Source organism: Typopeltis vanoorti, chromosome 12, assembly GCF_054136105.1.
Source record: "Typopeltis vanoorti isolate ZY-2024b chromosome 12, IOZ_Tvanoo_1.0, whole genome shotgun sequence".
Lineage (NCBI taxonomy): Eukaryota > Metazoa > Arthropoda > Arachnida > Uropygi > Thelyphonidae > Typopeltis > Typopeltis vanoorti.
In genome coordinates this window covers 45,255,002-45,275,402 of record NC_143560.1, presented here as the reverse complement: position 1 = coordinate 45,275,402, position 20,401 = coordinate 45,255,002, and the positions used below count along the sequence as shown (strand labels likewise).

The window sequence follows — 20,401 nt, the reverse complement described above, 5'->3', positions numbered from 1 at the left end:
GAGTCCCTTGGACTCCCTTATTTATTTATTTATTCTTATGGCAAAAGGAATACAGAACAGATACAGGTCAATGTCCAGTCTGGAAAACTAATCCAAGGCCTTATCCGTCACCTTGTGGATGGCCTGTAGGCCACCACAAGGTGACGGATGGCACCTTGGCCAGTCATTCACAATATGAATAATTGTCTGAGCCATGTGAGAACAATCACAATAAGGGTAGTCTAACAGCCCCCATTTATGCAGTAGGTAGCCACATCTTCCCTGGCTAGTTCTGATCCTGTTGATTGATGATCAGATCTTCCTAGGAAGAGCAAAACCAGGCTGCAGAGCACAGGGATCTTGTACCAGGAAGCCATTTGTTGGGAGATTGTTGGACCAGTATTCTCTTCACATGTCAGATGTTGCTGAAGGGAGCTGAAGACAGTTAGATTTATTTGAGAGTCTGGTGCAGAGGTAGGAGTCGGTTGCTCATTGCTTTATTAAATTCTTTAATCGAGGCTTGTCTTCTCTGTATGTTTGGTGGAGCAATGTTTAGATAGGACAGGTAGCCAGGAGAGAGGGATGCTTCTCACTGTCCCACTAATTGTGCTCATAGTAGAGTTTAGCTGGGTGTCTATAATGTTAGTATGTGCACTTCTTTCTCAGACAGGGAAACAATATTCTGCTGCAGAGAATGTGAGGGCTAGTGCAGATGACCTTAGGACTTCTGCACCACAACCCCAGGTTGTTCCAGCAAGCCTTGAAATGATATTGTTTCTCATTTTAATTTTGTTGGACAGGTTGGTGATGTGTCTTTTATAGGTTAATCTTCTGTCCAGGTTTCACTCCAAGGTATTTCGGGTGAGGCTCATGTTTTACCATTTTTCCACAGAAAGAAAGGTTGAGGTGTCGATTCGTCTCTGCATTGTTCAGGTGAAATACTGTGGGCACAGTTTTTGTTGGATTTGACTTCAAGTATAACTGCCTTGTTGGACTCCCTGGAGGTGTCACATAATAATAATTCTGATGCAATAGCAGCAACCATTACATTATACAGAAACCTGTGGGAATGATAGATGATACAAAACAACGAAATATCTAATGATGAAACCTATGAAAATGATCATTTAACTACTAAAAACTATATTTATATAATGTGATGAGGTTTCTATGAACAGGAGTGTAGCTGAGCTTAAACATTAAACCTAGATATTTTGGATGTACTGGAAAAAATAAAATTATGATACTACACTACACAGTATAATTTGTTAAAAAAAACAAAAAAACTGACTCATTTATTGACAAATTTGATTGCTTACTAAACACACTCTCTTCTGCACCCCATCTACCATAACTTAAGAATCATGGTCACATGTTGCAGTTGTTTCACTGTGCTTGCTCTGGTTCAGCATAATTTTATTGTTTAACGATGAGCTGAATTTTGTCAGAATATCTAGATATGTTAACAAGCTTGACTGTATTTTCCACAAAGGATATCAGATGACTTTAATATGCTTTCTTATCAAAGTCAACCCACTAAACCTTTTAACCAAAGAAAGACAAGCAGTGAGATTATTTTAATCCTGAAATCTAATAAAGGAAATGCTACCATGTGTGGGATAAATGTGTGGGACAAATCCATGCTGTTCAGCTTCTTACACGGCATCCTTTCCTTTTTTGAGGATTAAAATTATCTCACCTGCCACAATGGCTAAAAAACTTAAACCACATTATCTCCACCATCCTTTTGCATATGTAGGTTTTTCACGTTACACAAAAATATTGTCCCATTCAGACCTTTAGTTAATAGAGTCAACAGGTCACTTATCTATTAGCTTAAAATTATCTAATACTTAAATGGCAGACTGGGATATTTCCTTCCTTCCTCTTTGTCATATGCCAAATTTTCTAAATCTTTCTAAATGAAAGGTAAACACATCCAAGACTGGTGTTAGGAAAAGTGGCAATTGTCTCAAGACTCCACTCCTGTTTAAAGGCTAGCACCTTTTAAATGGTTTGCTGCCTAAAGTGATAATTCATCTTCAGCATGACAATCCCTAGCTCCAGTTTCAAATATATCACACTAGAAAAAAATTTTTTTTATTATTATTATTCCTGACACCTCCAAAGAGTCCGAAGACTCATTGCAGGAGGACACACCTACAACTGTCTCAACCACTACACCGAACCTCTACTATGAATCATCTCCATCAATACCATCTACTGCCCACCTCCACCACCACCAACACAACTGGTATTCTATGTGTGTAAATTGCGTGTGGTTCTGAAGGGCCGATTTGTCTGTATGCGGGATGAAAAATCCGAGTTTCCGGGAGAAAAAACCCTTCTACCTCCGTATGAGATCGGCTAACTCACCTTCAATTGATAATCGTCCAGATAAAGATTCCTCCCGTCACGATGAGAATCGAACTTAGGCCTATTCCAATCGAAGGGTGCAGTGTACCGTCGTTCTTCCAATTGCACTATGGAGGCGCTTACATTTGTTTACACTTTCCTGTTCTTTTAACAGTGTTTGTGCTAAAGATTCTCTTTCTCTTGCGCTTTCTCTTCTTATGTTAAAAATTTTCTTTCTGACATAGCTAATCCTCTTTGCTCATGCACTTTTTATAAGTTATTTCAAGTGATAAAATAAAGGTAGCTTTTACCTGAAAAACAAAGATTCTTCCATGGGATAAATAATTTGTAAAACAAGTGTTTGAAACAGAAATGACAAGAAAAGTGATCCCAAGGAAAATTGAGATATTGGCTTATGTACTTTCGACACCAAAAAGATACAACAGGTGGTGCCACTAGTTTCTTCTATTTGCGAAAAGTTTGGTTTCTTTTTGGACAGAGGGAGTATTAACAAAGAGTAATCTCCTTAACATAAAATTATGGTTACATTATCCAAGGATAATGGGAAAGTCATTGGCCTTATTGGTCTGTAAGTTCCATGGACCAACTATATATATTACATTATATTATATTATATTATATTATATTTTTGTGTACCCTTTGACTTCTCTATAACACATGATTCCTAATTTCAGAATGTAAAATCATGAATAAAATAAATAAATAGTTCATCAAAAGACAAAAAACCTTAGGTGCTAAATAATTTTAAGAACATCCACTGTTAACCTTTAGCCTTCAGTGCTGCCATTAGAATCTTCAGCAAAGATGGAGTCATCCTAGCATTCCAAATGGAATCTCTACTCTGGTTAGTAATCACAATCCTTCAAACAGTAATCCTTCTGCAATAACAGTACTTTTCCACTCTTTCTGAATACCCACACACACATTCTATTCATTTATCACCTGACGGTAATGTGCTCTGCATACTCCTTGTTCTGTAATGGTTGGATTTGTTTGTTGTTAATAACTATTTCATTGAAGGGAACAGCAGGCGCTCACAATGTATAACAACGAACAAATCCACCATTACAGATTATTATTATTATTATTATTACATGACACCTCCAAGGAGTCCAAAGACTCATTGAGGGAGGGCACCTATTCCACAACTTTCCATCTCCTCTACTACTTTCATCATCTACACCAACACCATCTACCGCCGACCACCACTAGTATTTTCACAGACAGTCACGGACATCCATGCCCAAGTTGGGATTCGAATCTGCAGCCTTTTGGCTGGAGAGCAGATATGCTAACCACTTGGCCAACCAGGCTGGCTATTAATATAAATAATGTGTCTATTACTGTTAATAACTATTTCACTGGAAGGGAACAGCATGAACACTCACAGCGTATATCATTGCCATTATTATTGGCCAGTGACAAATCCAAAAATTGCAGAATATGGGAGTATGCAGAGTAAAATGACTGTATTACATATAATGGTTTCCTTTCTGGTTGTTAATAGTTGGAATCACTCAAAGTTATGTAATTTTATAGAATTCTACCAGTATTTTCTATAGTGTTGGGACATTTTTATCTGAAAGTAAACAGTAATTAGACATTATGCATTATATGCCAAATTTTATTAATGGTGGTTGCTCAGCATATATTAAATACTGTTACTGTGAGGTAGCTGTCAGTATTTGATTTACCATTTTGAAATGGTAAGTGCTCATCTTTGATGTTGGAAGTTTATTTTTCACTTGGTTAGACTATAATAAATTTGGTTTAATCCTTTATCCAAGTGTAAGCAAACAAAGTTTGCACCTGAAAATATCTTCAGGACTGAGGTAAGGTAGTGCAACACTAGGAAACTCCAAGCAAAGGTGGACCAAGCTTTCATCACTCCTTGTCTCGGTATCTCCCATAATGCAAAGCACATCTCCTTGCAATGTATACTGCTATGCATTAAGGGAAGGGCCACTACCCAGACTGGTTTTAACCTTTATTGAGGTGTATTTAAGTAAAGACCTCTCTAAAAATTAGATGATCCCGAAAGATCGCCCAACTCGGCTTTGTTCCGCTCAGTGACAGGCTCACCCCGTCACCAAGAAGAACTTCTCAGCATTGGCTCTACTCAGTGACAGGCTCGCCCCACCACCACCAGACAGAGCCATAATCTCAGCGGTGGCTCTACTCAGAGACAGGCAAAAACCTACCCCAAGCTGAGCCTCTCATATATATCCAGCATGGGAGGCAGACCCAAACATGGAGATACTAAGGCAGAAGCAATAGGAGAGGTCAGGTGTACCACCTTATTATTGAATTACTCTGGATTTAGAGAAAGATGTTGGAAGTTTATTTTTCACTTAGTTAGATTATAATAAATTTAGTTTAATCCTTTATCCAAGTGTAAGCAAACAAAGTTTTCACCTGAAAATATCTTCGGGACTGAGGTAAGGTAGTGCAACACCAGGCAACTCCTAGCAAAGGTGGACCACGCTTTCATCACTCCTTGTCTCAGTATCTCCCATAATGCAAAGCACATCTCCTTGCGGACATGTATACTATTTATTTAAGGGAAGGGCCACTACCCAGACCGGTTTCAACCTTTATTGAGGTCTTGTCAGTGGGAGGCAGACCCAAACGTGGAGATACTAAGGCAGAAGCAATAGGAGAGGTCATATTTACTTATAGGAGTTGCCAACAGGTGTACCACCTTATTATTGAATTACTCTGGATTTAGAGAAAGATGTTGGAAGTTTATTTTTCGCTTGGTTAGACTATAATAAATTTAGTTTAACCTTACCTCAGACCTGAAGATATTTTCAGGTGCAAACTTTGTTTGCTTACACTTGGATAAAGGATTAAACTAAATTTATTATAGCTTCATCTTTGATATTACTTTATTTTTGAAAAAAAAAAAAAATACACATGGTACATATAGAAACAGGATTATATATATATATACTTGGCACCTATGGCACCCAACTGTGTGAGTTCCGGGCTGGTAAGCCAGTTCTCTTTGAATTCTGATGACTCGAATTTTGAAGACTCGACACTCAGAGGGCTGGTAGGCTGGTTCTCCTTGAATTCTGATGACTCTAATTTTGAAGACTCGACATTCAGGGGGCTACCTTCGCTTGTTTACCAACCTACCCCCCAAATTCTGGGTTAGTAGGCCAGTTCTCCTTGAATTCTGATGACTCCAATTTTGAAAACTCGACTCTCAGGGGGCTACCTTTGCTTATATTGCTTATAAGTTATAAGAATCTTGCTATTGGTTAAGTGTATCTTTTGCATTTTTAAATAGCAATTTGAATATGTATTTCTATTGCCAATTTAAATACACAATGTGATGTTGTTCCACCTGGAAGCAATATTGAAGCAATACCTGTCCACGCAACAGTGATAATTTTTTTGTCTCTTCATTGTTCTAATGGTCGACAACGAGTTTGATTGTTGTAAACCTGAAACGATATATCATATAATAACAAATTGTTGGCAAACACATTATTGGACATATATATATATGACAGTTTTCTGAATAAATTCAGAAAAAATGATGCCAAACATATATATGTAGCGGATATTTTTTGTCACATCACAAAAAAACATGACATAAAAGCGTTTCAAATTTCCGCTTATCTTTATATATATACACATCACATGTGTATGTATACATGCACACACATATCTATATAAAGTAATGTTGTTATTTTCATAAAATTTATCTGCTTTCAGTCATATAGAGACTTCCATGATGATCTCTTTCCTGATACCATAGATACAGAACCAGCCATAGATGTCTGCAGTTGGTTAGCTGGTGAAAATGGAGAGGTCAGTATGATTATTTTGTTAAAAAAAAACCATTGCTTAAACCACTTACATTATTATATTATTTTATTAACCTTTAGCCTTCTCTGCTGTCATTAGAATCTTTAATAAAGGTGGAGTCATCCTTGCATTCCAAATGGATCTCTACTCTGGTTAGATTTTAATCCTTTAAGAACACAAATTGATAACGAAAGAAACTGCTTATAAGTTTGAGAATGCTGAAATCCTTTTATTAAAATCATTAATATTGCCAATCAACAGCACCCCTAAATACTATTTACAGGCCACCAAAATTACACGTGATAAAATTCTTGCACGAACTAAATTGTTGGCTTCATGCCAAGAATTATTCTCAGCTTAATACCTAATGATAATCGGTGATATAAATATTGCAAATAAAAACCATAATAACACTGTACAATACCTAGATATGCTGTCTCTGTATAACCTAATGCCAACCATAACATGGACTAGAGAAGAAATAGTTTTATAGTTGCTTAGATCATATATGAAACATATCTAAAAAGCAACAACACAAAATAATAATAGACAAAGAAATAGTCAATCATAAAATAAGAAACATCAACTGGAAAAACATGGCATCACCAAATTCAAGAAATATCCTATACAACAACATTACACTGGAGGAATTATATAAGAAAGCTACAAAGAAAGTCAGAATTCATTCAAAAACAAACAAAACTCCTTGGATAACACAAAACATAATCTTAGACATACACAGAAAGGATATATATGGAAACAATTAAATCAATATCCAAATAATGCAGCTTTAAAAACCAAATATAAGATGAAAAGGAATTGCCTTAAACACAGATAAGAAATGCAAAAGCAACTACTACACAGACAGATTAAATACATGAAATAACATGAAACAAACCTGGCATGTGATCAACGAGATGCTAGATTGTGCTCCCAATACCACTGCCTCTGAAATTATAAAACACAGCTTCATGAAAGACACTAAATGTATCCAACAAATAGCAAACGACTTTAATCAATATTTCGTAGACTCCATCCAAGAACTACAGAGAAAGAAAGAGAAAGAAGCAGAACTTCTCTCTGTAATACATCAAATCAAATCAAACAAAGGTCCAGGAATCAATGACACCAGACCTAAGGATATCAAGCAACACAGAACTAGCTTAGGCCTGATCTCACTAAAATTAATAAATAAAATATTTAAAACTGGATAAATAACAAGTACGTTAAAGATTACTAAATCACACTCATGTATAAACATGGAAAAAGAAATTTAATCAATAATTGCAGACGCATAGTAACACTTCCAATTATCAATCAAATTATGGAGCGGATTGTGCTTAAGAAACTTGCAACATACACAGTGAACTTTTATATTATCCCTAAAACATGGTATAGTTTTCAGAAAAATAAGGGAAAAATCTCTCTTTGAAGATTTTACAGACAATTAATACTGCTTTAGTATTAATTATTATCAAGTCATGTTTTTTTAAGATTTTTGGTAATTTTTTCCGAGGTGCCTCAGATATAGGGAATGGTGATGGATTTAGAGTAATCCTTGTTGTGAAGAGGATTGTGGTTTGTTGGTTTCAATATTTTTTGGATTTTTTTGGGAGGGTAGTCATTGGCTGAGAAAGTGTTGAGGATGTGATTTAGTTCAGTGTTTAGGGCCTTGTCGTTAGAACAGATTACTTTAGCTCTGTTGTATAGTGTTTTCACCACTCCATATTGTTGTGTGGCGGGGGGAATTGTTGGTGGATGTACCTGCCTGTATGGGTGGGCTTTCTATGCACTGAGAAAACCAAGGTTCAATCAGGCTGACAGGTGACTTGTGTGTCTAGGAAAGGAAGGCTGTTGTTTTCCTCTTTTTCCAGGGTGAACTTGATTCTGGTTGTTTGGTTGTTTAAGTGTGTTAAGAAGGAGAGGAGTGTATCAGAGCCATGTGGTCAAATAGCGAACACATCAATGTAACGAAGCCATATGGTTGGTTTTTGTGGGGCAGAGGTTAAGGCTTTTTCTTCAAAGGTCTCCATAAAGAAATTGGCAAGGGTGGGGAGAGTGGTGAATCCATGGCTGTCCCCTCTATTCGTTTGTAGAATTTTCCCTGCCCAAACAAAATAGTCTGAGTTCATTGTGAACTGAAATAGGGCTGAGATATCGATTTGTGAATAAGGAGGAGACGTCAAAGCTGACCATTATGTCATTATGTTGGAATGTAGGGTTTTCTATTCTGGCTTTGAAGTGGGCTGAGTTTTTTATGTGTGATGGTGTGTTACCAGTATAGTGTGTGAGCACTTTGGCCAAATGTTTAGCTAATTTGTATGGGGGGGAATCAATGCCATCCACTATGGGACATAATGGCATATTTTCTTTATGTATTTTTGGGAATCCATAAATATGGGGGGGGGGTAGAGTTAAACGATTTTAATCTGTTAATAACTTCTACAGGCCAAGAAGTGATTTTCTTAAAGAGCCTGTGAAGTTTTCTAATTTGTGAGTTGGTGGGAATTGTATTCGATAGGGAGGTAAGTAGCCCGATCTAATAGAAGATCATTAAGCTTACCCGTGTAGTCCTTTTGGTTAAGTACTACAGTTGCATTTCCCTTATCCGCTTTGGTGATAACTATTTCTTTATTATTCCTCATTTCCTGCAGAGTTTTATATTCCTTGTTGGATATGTTGATTTTTGGTGGTCTTGCTTTGGAGAGGACACAAGCTACATCCAGTCTTACACTGTTGGCGATTTGATTCGGAAGGTGGCGGATTCCACATTCAATCTGGATCATAATATCCTCACTAGGTATTTTTCTGGGAGCCTTTGGCCAAACAGGCAGGACAGCGAATATCAGAATTTCGGAACACAAGGACTATATCCGGTTTCGCAAGTACAGCCACTCTGGTCTTGCAGACCATGCTCTGGATGCACGCCACAGAATACGGTGGAAGAAAGCTAGAGTAATACACCGTAGCAAGTTCAAATTCAAAAGACTATTCATGGAATCAGCCCTAAGAAACTCTCCAAACCTCAACAAATTTGGTTGCTTGAGACTGCCCCAAATTTGGGAGGCTTACATCAGCAGACTTTCAGCCCAACAGCCAAGAACACCTACTTAGCCTGCTAGAGGGCACCATCAGGCCTTTTAGGAGAACAATAGCTTCATCTCTTCATTCTCAGTTACTGTGTTGTAGTGCCTATGTGCACTTGCCTTTTTTTGCAAGTTCCTTTTGAAGATGACAACATGACATTGTCGAAATATCGGAAATATTTATTAAAGTGTAATTTAATTTATATTCTTATATACGTTGTCAATTCCTGAAGTGATTTAGTAATGCATAATCAACGTACAAGCTTATCTATGAGAATTATCAGATCTTATATTTCTATCATCTAAGGCACTTTTTACTGTATCAATCCACCTATATCTTGGTCTTCCTCTTGGTCGTTTTCCTGCCTTCCTGACAGAGAACACTTATTTTGCTAATCTTTCCTTGCCCATTCTGTTTAAGTATCAGTGTTCAAACCACCTGAGATTAGCTCTGCTAATGTATTCCTGGATGCTGACAATGTCAAATTCTTTCATAATATCCTCATTTTTAATATGATATTGCCATTGATGCCATCTGTTCGTGCTCCTAATCTTTCTCAGGACTCTCATATCTGCAGTCTCTAGTCTTTGGTCAAGTGTTTTACTTCTGACCCAGCTCTCAGATCCATAAGCTAAAACTGGTTTGAACACTGTCTTGTATACAGCTAATTTAGTGTTCCCACTAATTTCTGTCTTATTCCATATGAATTTATTCAGTTGACTTCCTGCCATACCAGCTTTGTTGATTCTGTTGTCTATTTCCATATTTAATTTACCATCTTCACTAAAAATCATAAATATGCAGAAACTAGATTCAAAGAAAGACTCTTATTATTTTTAAATAAAATTTATTCAACTGGTATCCCCCAATAGAATGGAAAAAAGCAAATGTGATTCCTATTGTCATCTCTATTACCTTTTTTTAAAGGTAATAGAGATGACCCTAAAAACTATAGAGGTATCAGTATACTAAATTCCTGTTACAAAATATATAGCTGAATCTTAAATAGCAAACTAATGAAATATTCCAAAAACTTTATTTTAGAAATACAGAATGGATTTAGAAAAGGACAATCATGTATAGACCTGGCCTTTTGCCTAAAATTAATAATAGAGAAAAGAAGAGAATACAATTTAGAAACACATATTGCATTTATTGACTTTGAAAAAGCATTTGACAAAGTTAAAAGAAAAATATTATTTAACATATTAAAAGAAAGACAAATACCAAATAATATCCTAAAAGCTATCACAAGTATATATGAAAATAATCAAATACAAATAAGATTAAATCATGAGCTATCATATACGAGAGAGATAAACCAAGAGGTCCGACAGGGATGTCCCCTCTCAGCAACTCTTTTTAATATCTACTTAAATGAAATAATAATAAAATGGAATAAAAATTTACATCAAGGAATTAAACTTTCTCCTACAGTAAACTTAAACACTCTCCTCTTTGCCGACGACCAAATAATAATTACAAATTCTGAAGATAAACTACAGAAAGCTATTTTAGATCTAAATGAGATATCCAAAGATTATGGTATGATAATATCAACAGAAAAATCAAAAATATGGCCTTTAAAGGACAAGATCCAGTAAGAACTAAAATAGTATTAGATAACAAGATCTTAGAACAGGTGAATTCATTTAACTACCTAGGATGTACGTAAAAATTGCAAAATATTTAAAAATAACAGGTGTAATTATTTAATTCTATATTTAAACCAAACCTAGTTTCAAAAACAAACCAGACTAAAAGTATACAATACATTAGCCCTACCAGTCTTAATGTATGGAAGCGAAATCTACACAATAAAACAAAAAGACAAAAAAAATTAACAACAGCAGAAATTATGTTTATGAGAAAAATTGCAAAGTATACCCTATTTGATCACAAAAGAAATGAAGAAATTATGAAAGAATTAAACCAAGAACCAGTAATAGAAAAAAATTAAAAAATATAAACATAAATGGATGGAATACATTCAAAGAATGAAAACAGAAAGATTACCAAAACAAGTCTTAAAATACAAGCCATTAGGAAAAAGAAAATTGATAGACTATCCTAATCTTTCTCAGGATGTCCTGTTAAACGATTCAACGATGACTTCTAAGGCCGGAACAGGCCATGCTAGCCTAAATCCTTGATATGCATGATGATGATGATGATGACTAAAAATCATGCCTAAGTAGCTGAAATGTTTTACTTGTTCCACAGGTTCTCCTTCACAATGCAGTTAACATTTTCAGTGCTTCTGCCTGTTTTCATTATATTTGTCTTGTTATAGCTGACCTTCATACCATATCTATTACAACAGTTATTCAATTTAGTCAGGGAATCTTGAAGACTTGTGGTGGATTTATTTAGAAGTATGACATCGTCTGCATAAAGCAAAGAGCTGACATTGCTTTTATTGCATGCTTTGCATGATAAAAGCATTGCATGCTTTTATCTCCCTTGAAAATTGATTTATGATCAATTGATTTTATGATTTAAGATTTATGATGCTTATCTTCAGGCATCTGGAATTTCATCAGTATATAATATTTGGTTTAAAAGTTGATGCAGGAAATACTTGGCATAGTAGCCATCAATTTTTTGCTTGATCATTATGTGTTTTTGCAGTCTTATTCCCTCTGTGGAAAAGTATCTGGTAATTTCTTTCCTTTTTTTTTTTTTTTTAATCTCCTGAATTGCTCCAGTTTATATTATTTTTGTTCTTTCACTTTTAATAGTTCATTTTGGGGTGTTTTTGTTAATTCTTTTATAATTTTATATAGAGTCTTGCTATGATTCATTTTATAGGCTTCTTCACATATTTTTGCTTTTTCTTCCAACCAAGAATTTTTGGCATGTATGCATTCTATCCATTTTGTTTTTCAATCTTTTATAATGTTGTTTATTTTCCTCTGTATTTTCTAAATTCAAAATATGTTTTGCAGCTCTTTTTTCTTCTAAGGTTTCCAGAATTTCTTTGGTTATCCATTCATTATTTGATCTAATTGTTGTACTGTGTTTTTCTTACAGCATTTACCACAACTGCTCTGCCCTGTTTCCCTGTATTTTCTGCATCGTCAAGGATTATTTTCTTTAATTCTGTTTCTAAACAGAAACAGTTAAAGAAACTTTAAAGTATTTGGTTTGCTATTTTTAAATTTCATCTTTATTTTTGCAGCTAGTAAATCAGAGTTAAAATCTGGTTTCTTTAGTGTTCTTACATTTTGGATTTAGGATTTTCAGTTTTTGATTAGAATGTAATCAATACAATTTTTAATCATACCATCTGGATCTATGGAAAAATGAGGTGTTCAAGATGAATAGTTATGTTTACAGAATAACAGAAATCTTTTATTTTTTCATTTCATGAGAGAGGGAATTGCATCCACAGAGATGGGATTGTAACATTTTGTGTTGCAATTCCCTCTCTGTGGATGTTTTCATTTCTTCCTGAGTAAATGTCTACTTTGTTAAATAAATTATATGTGATAAGAAATTATATTATTGTGTAATTCTTTATACCAGGGATCGGCAGCCTTTTCTGACTCGGGGACCACATTCAGCTTTTATTTTTAATAATTGGGCCACAAGTGTTTAATTAAGAGAAAATAGTGAGTGAAAAAAATACTTAAGTTATCAATTCTTATTATATCAATCTTAAAAAAACACAGATTATTATTTTTATGACTATTTAGCCTATTTTAGCCTATTTTTGTTTAGAGGAGTAACATGGAAATTTTCCCAGAAATAATACCTACCTTATAAAACAGAAATATTTAGAGTACCAGATATGAAACAAGCATAAAATTGAAACTCAATAAAAAATTATTATCACATAAAAACAAAGCTAGATAGTTTTGCATCACAATATGTGTGTCCCTGCTTAATGTGATTGTTTTCCCTTACCTAAATTATCTATATCTACTTTATAACTTGAGGTACAAATTCGAATTAAAGCATGCAAATATTCATCAGTCAGTCAGTTGAGAAGCAAATTTATTTTTTCTAAAACTCATGGCAGAAAAGCTTGTTTGCAAATGTATATGCTTCCAAATGCTACTATCATCTTCTTTGTGAAACTGATTAATCCTTCAAAGTTTTTGGTAAGCATCGATAAAAGTTTTGGATATTTTCTAACAAAAATGCATTCTTTAATGTTTCATTGTGTTGTAATTCCAAAAATTCCATCTGTAATTCGTTTGGCACGTCATCAATGGCAACATTAAAAGGGTTCAAAAATAATCGCATTTCAATGCTATTTTTACGAAAATCCACAAATCTTGTTGAAAATTCCGTTTTAAATCTTCAATAATACCAACAAAAGTTTCCTTTTGTGTTTGCTGTCCAACTGTAGATGCAGATTTGCAACATGTATAATGATGTAGATTTTCTTCCATCATATGTTTCTTCAACAGACATAGTTAGCAGCTGCAAAAGTGTGCCAAAATCTCGGTTGTCGTCGGATGAAATCGCCTTTGTTATCTCCCACTCGTGATGATTCACACAGTTGACTTGTGCCAAGTTGCACGGTGATGTTGCGAAGTATAGGCATAAAAATTATTTTTAATTTATTATTCATATTATAAAATGTATTATTTAAATAATTCAACATACATGCCATGTAAGTATGGTTAACCTTTTATGGGCCGATAAAAAATGCACGTTTGGGCCACATGCATCCCGCAGGCCACCGGTTGCCGACCTATGCTTTATACAAGTATAAGCAAACAATCTGGATCAGAGATAGTCATAGAAAGTTTTTTCAAAGGAATTTGTGGAAAGCTCTTGTCAAATGCTCCTCTGTAGTGCAATTGGAAGAAAAAATGGAACACTGTGCCCTTTGATTTGACTTGCATTTAATCTCATCAGAGAGGAATTTTTTAAAGTTTTTTTTTTTTTTTAATCGAAGGTTAGTTAGCCAATCTCATATGGAGGTAATTGGCCATGAAAATGCATGTAATTTCCAGACCATAATTAGTGTTGTTGTTGGCAGTCAGTAGATGGCACTGATAGTAGTAGTAGTAGTGTAGTTGGAGAATTAAGTAGTAAGGAGATAGTGCAATGCGTTGCAGGAGAGTATAGTAGAGTGTCTTGGCAATGAGTCCTTGGAGGTGTCACATAATATAATTTATGAAGTAATTTATATTTGACAAATTATATTCATATTTAATCCTTTATCCAAGTGTATACAAACAAAGTTTGTGCATGAAGTATCTTCACAACTAGGCTACTTGTATATAGAGGTTGTTGACTTCGCATAAGTTGCCTCATGATACTTGTGTATGGAAAATATATGACTTCTGTATTAATTCAGTCTTGGTATCTTCCTGGGGCTAACTCCCACTGTTGAGACCTCAATAAAGGTTAAAGCTGTTGGGTAGTGGCCCTTTCCATAATGTTTATACGTTATGGCATATACTGAGGCAACTGATGTGAAGTTAACACCCTCAGTTACAGCTAGCTTAGTCATGAAAATACTTCATGCACAGACTTTGTTTGCTTATATTTGGATAAAGAATTAAACAAGAATATAATTTCTTAATTGAGCGGGAGATGGTAAATCCCATTTTATTTTATAGCCGGGTACGAAACTCGGGTCGAAATCCATCGACATCCATAGAGTTTCAATGCCGAAAAAGCTATCGGTGGAATCAATTAACAAATTCGCCGGTAAAATAGCCTTTTGGCTTATTATCTTTGTAATATAATTTCTTGTCAAATATAATTTACTTTGTGACCAAGTGAAAGAACGGTTTACAAGTGTCTACCTTCAAACTATCAGCCTATTATTCTCACATCAGCGTTGTGTAAAGTAATGGAAAAAGTCATCAGTAGTCATTTTCTATGATGCCTGAATTACTGGCATCATAGAAAATCAGTGATCAGTGACCACTGATTTTCTATGATGAACACATCAGTTAATCAGTGACCACTAGTATGGATTTCACTAATCAAGAATCACAGCAGATCTCCTCACCCACTTTTGGACATGCCATGGAAAGGTTTGGAGAAATTGCGCTGTTGCACTCAACATTTACAAGACATTTGATAGGGTTTAACATAGAGGGCTTCTCAGCAAACTGCTATCTTGCATCTTATCGTATGTATTTATCCCCTTGTAATTGGATTGTCAATTTTCTCTCAGTTCATTCTCTGTGATAATGGCAGAACATATTCTCCCCTTCAGTTATTCCTGTTAATGTAAATGTTCCTCAAGGCTTTGTTATTTCACCCACCTTCTTTCTCATATACATACATGACCTGTTCTCACTGACTTCAAACTCTATTCATAGTTTTGCTGATGATAACACTTTCTACTTATCCTACACATATGACAAACCTTGTAATGTTCAAATGTCTCAAGCTTCAAGATCATCTGTTATAAGTGCCATAATCATCAACACCTCCACACCACCTTGAAATTGGGCAATAACAACCTAGTTACTTTCATTGTTTCCAAAATACAGTTTTGTCTTTTTTCTTGCAAAAAAAAAAAAAAAAAATTTAGTTTTTCTCCCCTTACCCTTGACAATGCTTAACTTAACAGTCAAGATCACATATCTCTTCTCGGATTGATCCTTTCTCCCTGCCATAATCACATCACTTCTGTAGCATCCTCAGCTTCCAGAAAACTTTATATCCTCTTCCACACAGAAACTTCTCTGAAAATTCATAAGAAAGCAGTTTGGTGGTTTAACTATTCCTTTCACATAGACTCTCCTCAGTCAGGTTTATGCATTATATCTCTTCTGCAGATATTTCCATGGATGTTGTTCAGTAGATCTAGCATTATGTCCTCATTTCTGCTAAACCTACAGCAACATGAGTAGCAGCTATTCAAACATCGTTTTACAATTGAATTGGTAACTTGCTCCCCCATGAAGTACTCCCCCAAGAATAAACCTCCAGCATTTTAAGTTGAATATCAACTGATTACATTGCTCATCACCCCAGCTCACACATGGCATTTATTTGCTATTAGCCTTACTGCCTTTTGTGTGTGGAAGTGATGTTTATTATTATTATTATTACGTGATACCTCCAGGGAGTCCAAAGACTCATCAAGGGAGGGCACCTGCTCCACAGCTCTCTGTCTCCACACTCAGTCCACCAACTACAACTATACCAATGCCATCTACTGCCTGCCACCACCACTAGTGTTTCCACAGACAATCACAAACATCCATGCCCACAGCGGGATTCAAACCCACAGCCTCTTGGCTGGAGGGCAGATACACTAACTGCTCGGCCAACCAGGCCAGCAAATGTTAAAAAAAAATTAAAATAATTAGTTGTAGAAAGTTTATCCGCTTGGCTACAAATAAACTATAATAGACATGAAATTATTTTATTGTTTTAATCCTTTTTATCCAAACATAAACAGACAATGTTTGTGGTTGATAACATAAAATTATGTTATCATAATTTAACATACAAAAATTGTTTGTATGTTAAATAATATACAAGATAACATCCAAAAATGTTTGCTTCATATCTTGAAGATGCTTAATGTACAAACACTGTTTGTGTACTCTTGGGTAAAGGATTAAAACAAAAATATAATTGCTTGTGTATTATAATTTATCTAGTAAATGAGCAGAAAAACTTTCTACAACTTTCTCTAATCCAAAGTATTTTAATAATGTAATTTTACTATTTGTATATAAAAATATGACTTCTGTGTTAATTTAATATTGGTATCTTCCTCTTCCTGAGTCTTACTCCCATTTATGAGACCTCAGTCTTCTGGATCTGGCTGCTCCCACTAATGACATTTATTAATGCTCAGCATTGGATTTGCTTACTTACTTGGATGGGCCACTGCTGAGTTTCCTGGAGTGATTCAGGTCAGGAACAATGAGTTTAATTGCAATCCTTAGGGTCATTGATTGAAATTAAGAGTGATCTTGTAGATCCCTCAGAGTTTTTGGACAGGTATCCCCCCCCCCCTGCACTTAAACATATCTCAGTAAAGGTCAAAACCAATCTTGGTAGTGATGCTTCTCATAAACAGAGCAATATACAGGTCTGAAAGGAAGTGTGCTTTGCATTATGAAATACTGGGAGTAATTGATGCGAAGTAAATAGCTTCTTTATATAAATAGACCAGTCATAAAGATTCTTCATGCAAAAAATATAATTTGTTTATGCTTGGGTAAAGGACTAAAACAAGAATATAATTTCTTGTCCATTATAATTTGCATTATAAATTGTTATATGCATCTAATCATTTTGACATAGTGATCTTGTGAACATAGGCCCTCCATCTCACTCAGTCTCAGGTCTCATCTTTCAGCAGTTGGAATTTCATATTGGTAAGTTGCTTTGTGTTGTCCATTCAACTCCTTCATATCTTCTTCTTCTTGTACCATCAACCTTCTTCAAAATAATTGCTTTTTCTTGTGATTTATTTGCTTGCATAACACGTCCAAAGTACATTAGTCTGGTAGTAAAGCTTATATATTGGCTATTCATAACTGTGTTTTTAAGGAAATTACAACATGGACTAATATATCAAATAAATTTAATTAATACTTCCAGTATTTTGGCAAAGTCAAATTGCCTTCATCAGGAAGCAAAATATAATAAGATATGTTCACACAGGCACTATACAATAATAATTATTATTATTATATGACACCTCCAGGGAGTCCAGAGACTCATCGAGGAGGACACCTATTTTAGAACTCTCTGTCTCCACCACTCAATTCACCAACTATACAATGAACATAGATGATGATCATCATCTACATCAGAGTTGTCCAAATCACAGGCCGCATGCGGCCTGCAGTGCGATTTTGTGCTGCCCACCTGTGGGTTTTGATTTTTATGAGCGAAAAAATAAAATAACAATTTGAATCAAATGTATATTAGATATTTTAATTCTATCACTAATCAATAATCTTGATGTTGATAATTTTATTTGGTGTTTTTACATCACTATATACCCACGTGTTTTTCAAATATTAGATGTGTCAAAGAAGCATTCTTGCACTGTTGCTCTCACGAGGAACATGAGCACACAATTAGTGTTGTCCGTTTGTTCAGCTTTTGAGGTTGTGTCTCTGCTGCTCACCAAATTATTAGATATGCATTGTGATGCTGCCCTCGGATAATTTTTTGTCTAATGCAGCCCTCGGATTACCTAAGGTTGGATAGCCCTGATCTACACCAATGCTGTCTACCACCCACCACCACTAATGCCATTAGTGGTGGTTGGCAGTAGTATTTTAACTAGTATCTAACTAGTATTTTCACAGACAATCGCAAACATCCATGCCCATAGCAGGATTCGAACTCACAGCCTTTTGGCTGGAGAGCGTTGAGGTTAGGTAGTTTCTTAAGGCAGAAGTAGATTCAAGGAAAAGTCTTTCATATTTATATTTGCTGTGATGGAGGTAGAGTGGCCTTAGTGGTGAAAACAGATAGAGCCCTTATGTTCAGAAATTCTGACGTTAGCTATCCTGTCTGTTTGGCTATAGTAGTATAGTTTACAACTATATGGGACCTGGTAAACATCTGGCAGGTCTAGGGACTGTGGCTGGTCTTTGGTGAAACAGATAAGGGATGCTAATTTTTTATATGATCTGTAAGTGGTTGGAAGATTATTTTTTTAGGATTTTTGTTAGTTTTTCAGATGTACCTTGGATATATGAAATGGTGATAGCTTTAGTGTAGTTTCTGTTCTGGAGAGGAAGTGTTGGGGGATGTTATGGTTTTGTGGTTTTAATATTTTTCAGCTAAGAAGGTTTTGTAGAGAGGACACTGTTATCTAAATTAATTAACTTAGTCCTGTTATATAAAGTTTTAATAATCCCATACTGTTGGCAGGTGGGGGGGTGACTGTTTGTGAATATGTGTGTACTGGTGTGTGTGTGGGTTTTCTGTAAACAGAGAATGCCAGGGATCCATCAGGCTGGCATGTGGTTAAAGTGTCTGGGATGGGGAAGACTGTTGTTAATTTCTTTTTTTATAATGTGAATGGGAACCTGAGATGTTGATTGTTTAGATGTGTTAAAAATATGTTGAGAGCATCCAGGCATGTGTTAATATGGAAAAAACACATCATTAACAAAGAATAGTATCATCAGGAAATTTTTATTGGGAAGGGTAATTAGGCTTTTGCCCTCCCTTCCTGCTTTATCTGGGCATATAGTACTGAAAACACACAGAGCCTTAAATTTAAGCTTTGTATATTCTCAGAGAGTAGCTTTGATGTGGTGGATCCTAGAGGAAAAAGTTAAAAGGGCAAGGCCTACACTGACTTGGAAAAGAATGACAAAAAAAGAAAGAGAGAGAGAGAGAGAGATTGCTAGTTGGAAGAGTTGGAGAGAAACATAATTAGATAACTGGGGAAGATTGATCTCAGTCTTATACGCCATGAGGTGCAAAGAGGATAGGTAATCTTGCCTTCTAATAACACAACCACATATTGAAAAGGAGTGGGGCTGAAAAGGCTGAAAGGAGTGGGGGCTGTGTAGAAAAAGATCTTGCAACAATGATTTGGAAGAAGCTAATATTGAAGTGAAATAATGAAAACTTACTTTTGCTTTGTGTAACTGTGCATTCTTTTTGTGTGTTTTAAATATCTTTAAAACTCTGACTTAATTTTGGTTGTATTTTATCATTTTGGTTCCAATGTTGCATCTAATTGAAAGGCATCTTTATATGCATTTTTCAGATAGTACTAACTTAGCCTAATGCAGAAGTACATAAAAATAAAATAAATACACTAACACCTTTTATTCCCCCAAAGGAAGTAGGCAAGCCTGTTTTAGCTCTGTATAACTTTTTGGAGGCTGAGGTGGAAGTTCACTTTTTGCTGGTAGCTAATCAGAGATAGCTGGCCCAAGACTATCACTAATTATAAATGGAATCCAGTAAAGAGAAAGCTGACAAGTGTTGCCATCTCGTGGTCCCTAACACAATGTTTTATTGTCTGAAATAGTGTGTGTTCTACATTAATTTTCTTGAGTTTCTGGGATTGATAACCTGAGTTTCAAATTTAAGGTTCAAACAGAAGCAAACTTTTTTTTTTTCAGGTTATAAACAATGAGTTGTTCTCATACCATGTTATAGTTAGAAAATATGTGTGAATTTCTTGAATAATTTACATTTTTACAAAGTACAAAATATA

General features: G+C 35.2%; 1 protein-coding gene across 1 annotated transcript in view; it reads left to right on the top strand.

Annotated features, from left to right (window-relative positions):
- The window catches only part of pod1 (coronin), a 434,089-nt gene that overhangs the window by 257,991 nt on the left and 155,697 nt on the right, over positions 1–20,401 (top strand). Inside the window, exon 13 of the mRNA XM_090401146.1 lies at positions 6,082–6,177. Within this exon, the coding sequence (XP_090257272.1) occupies positions 6,082–6,177 (96 nt within the window). The remainder of the gene's footprint in view (positions 1–6,081; positions 6,178–20,401) is intronic.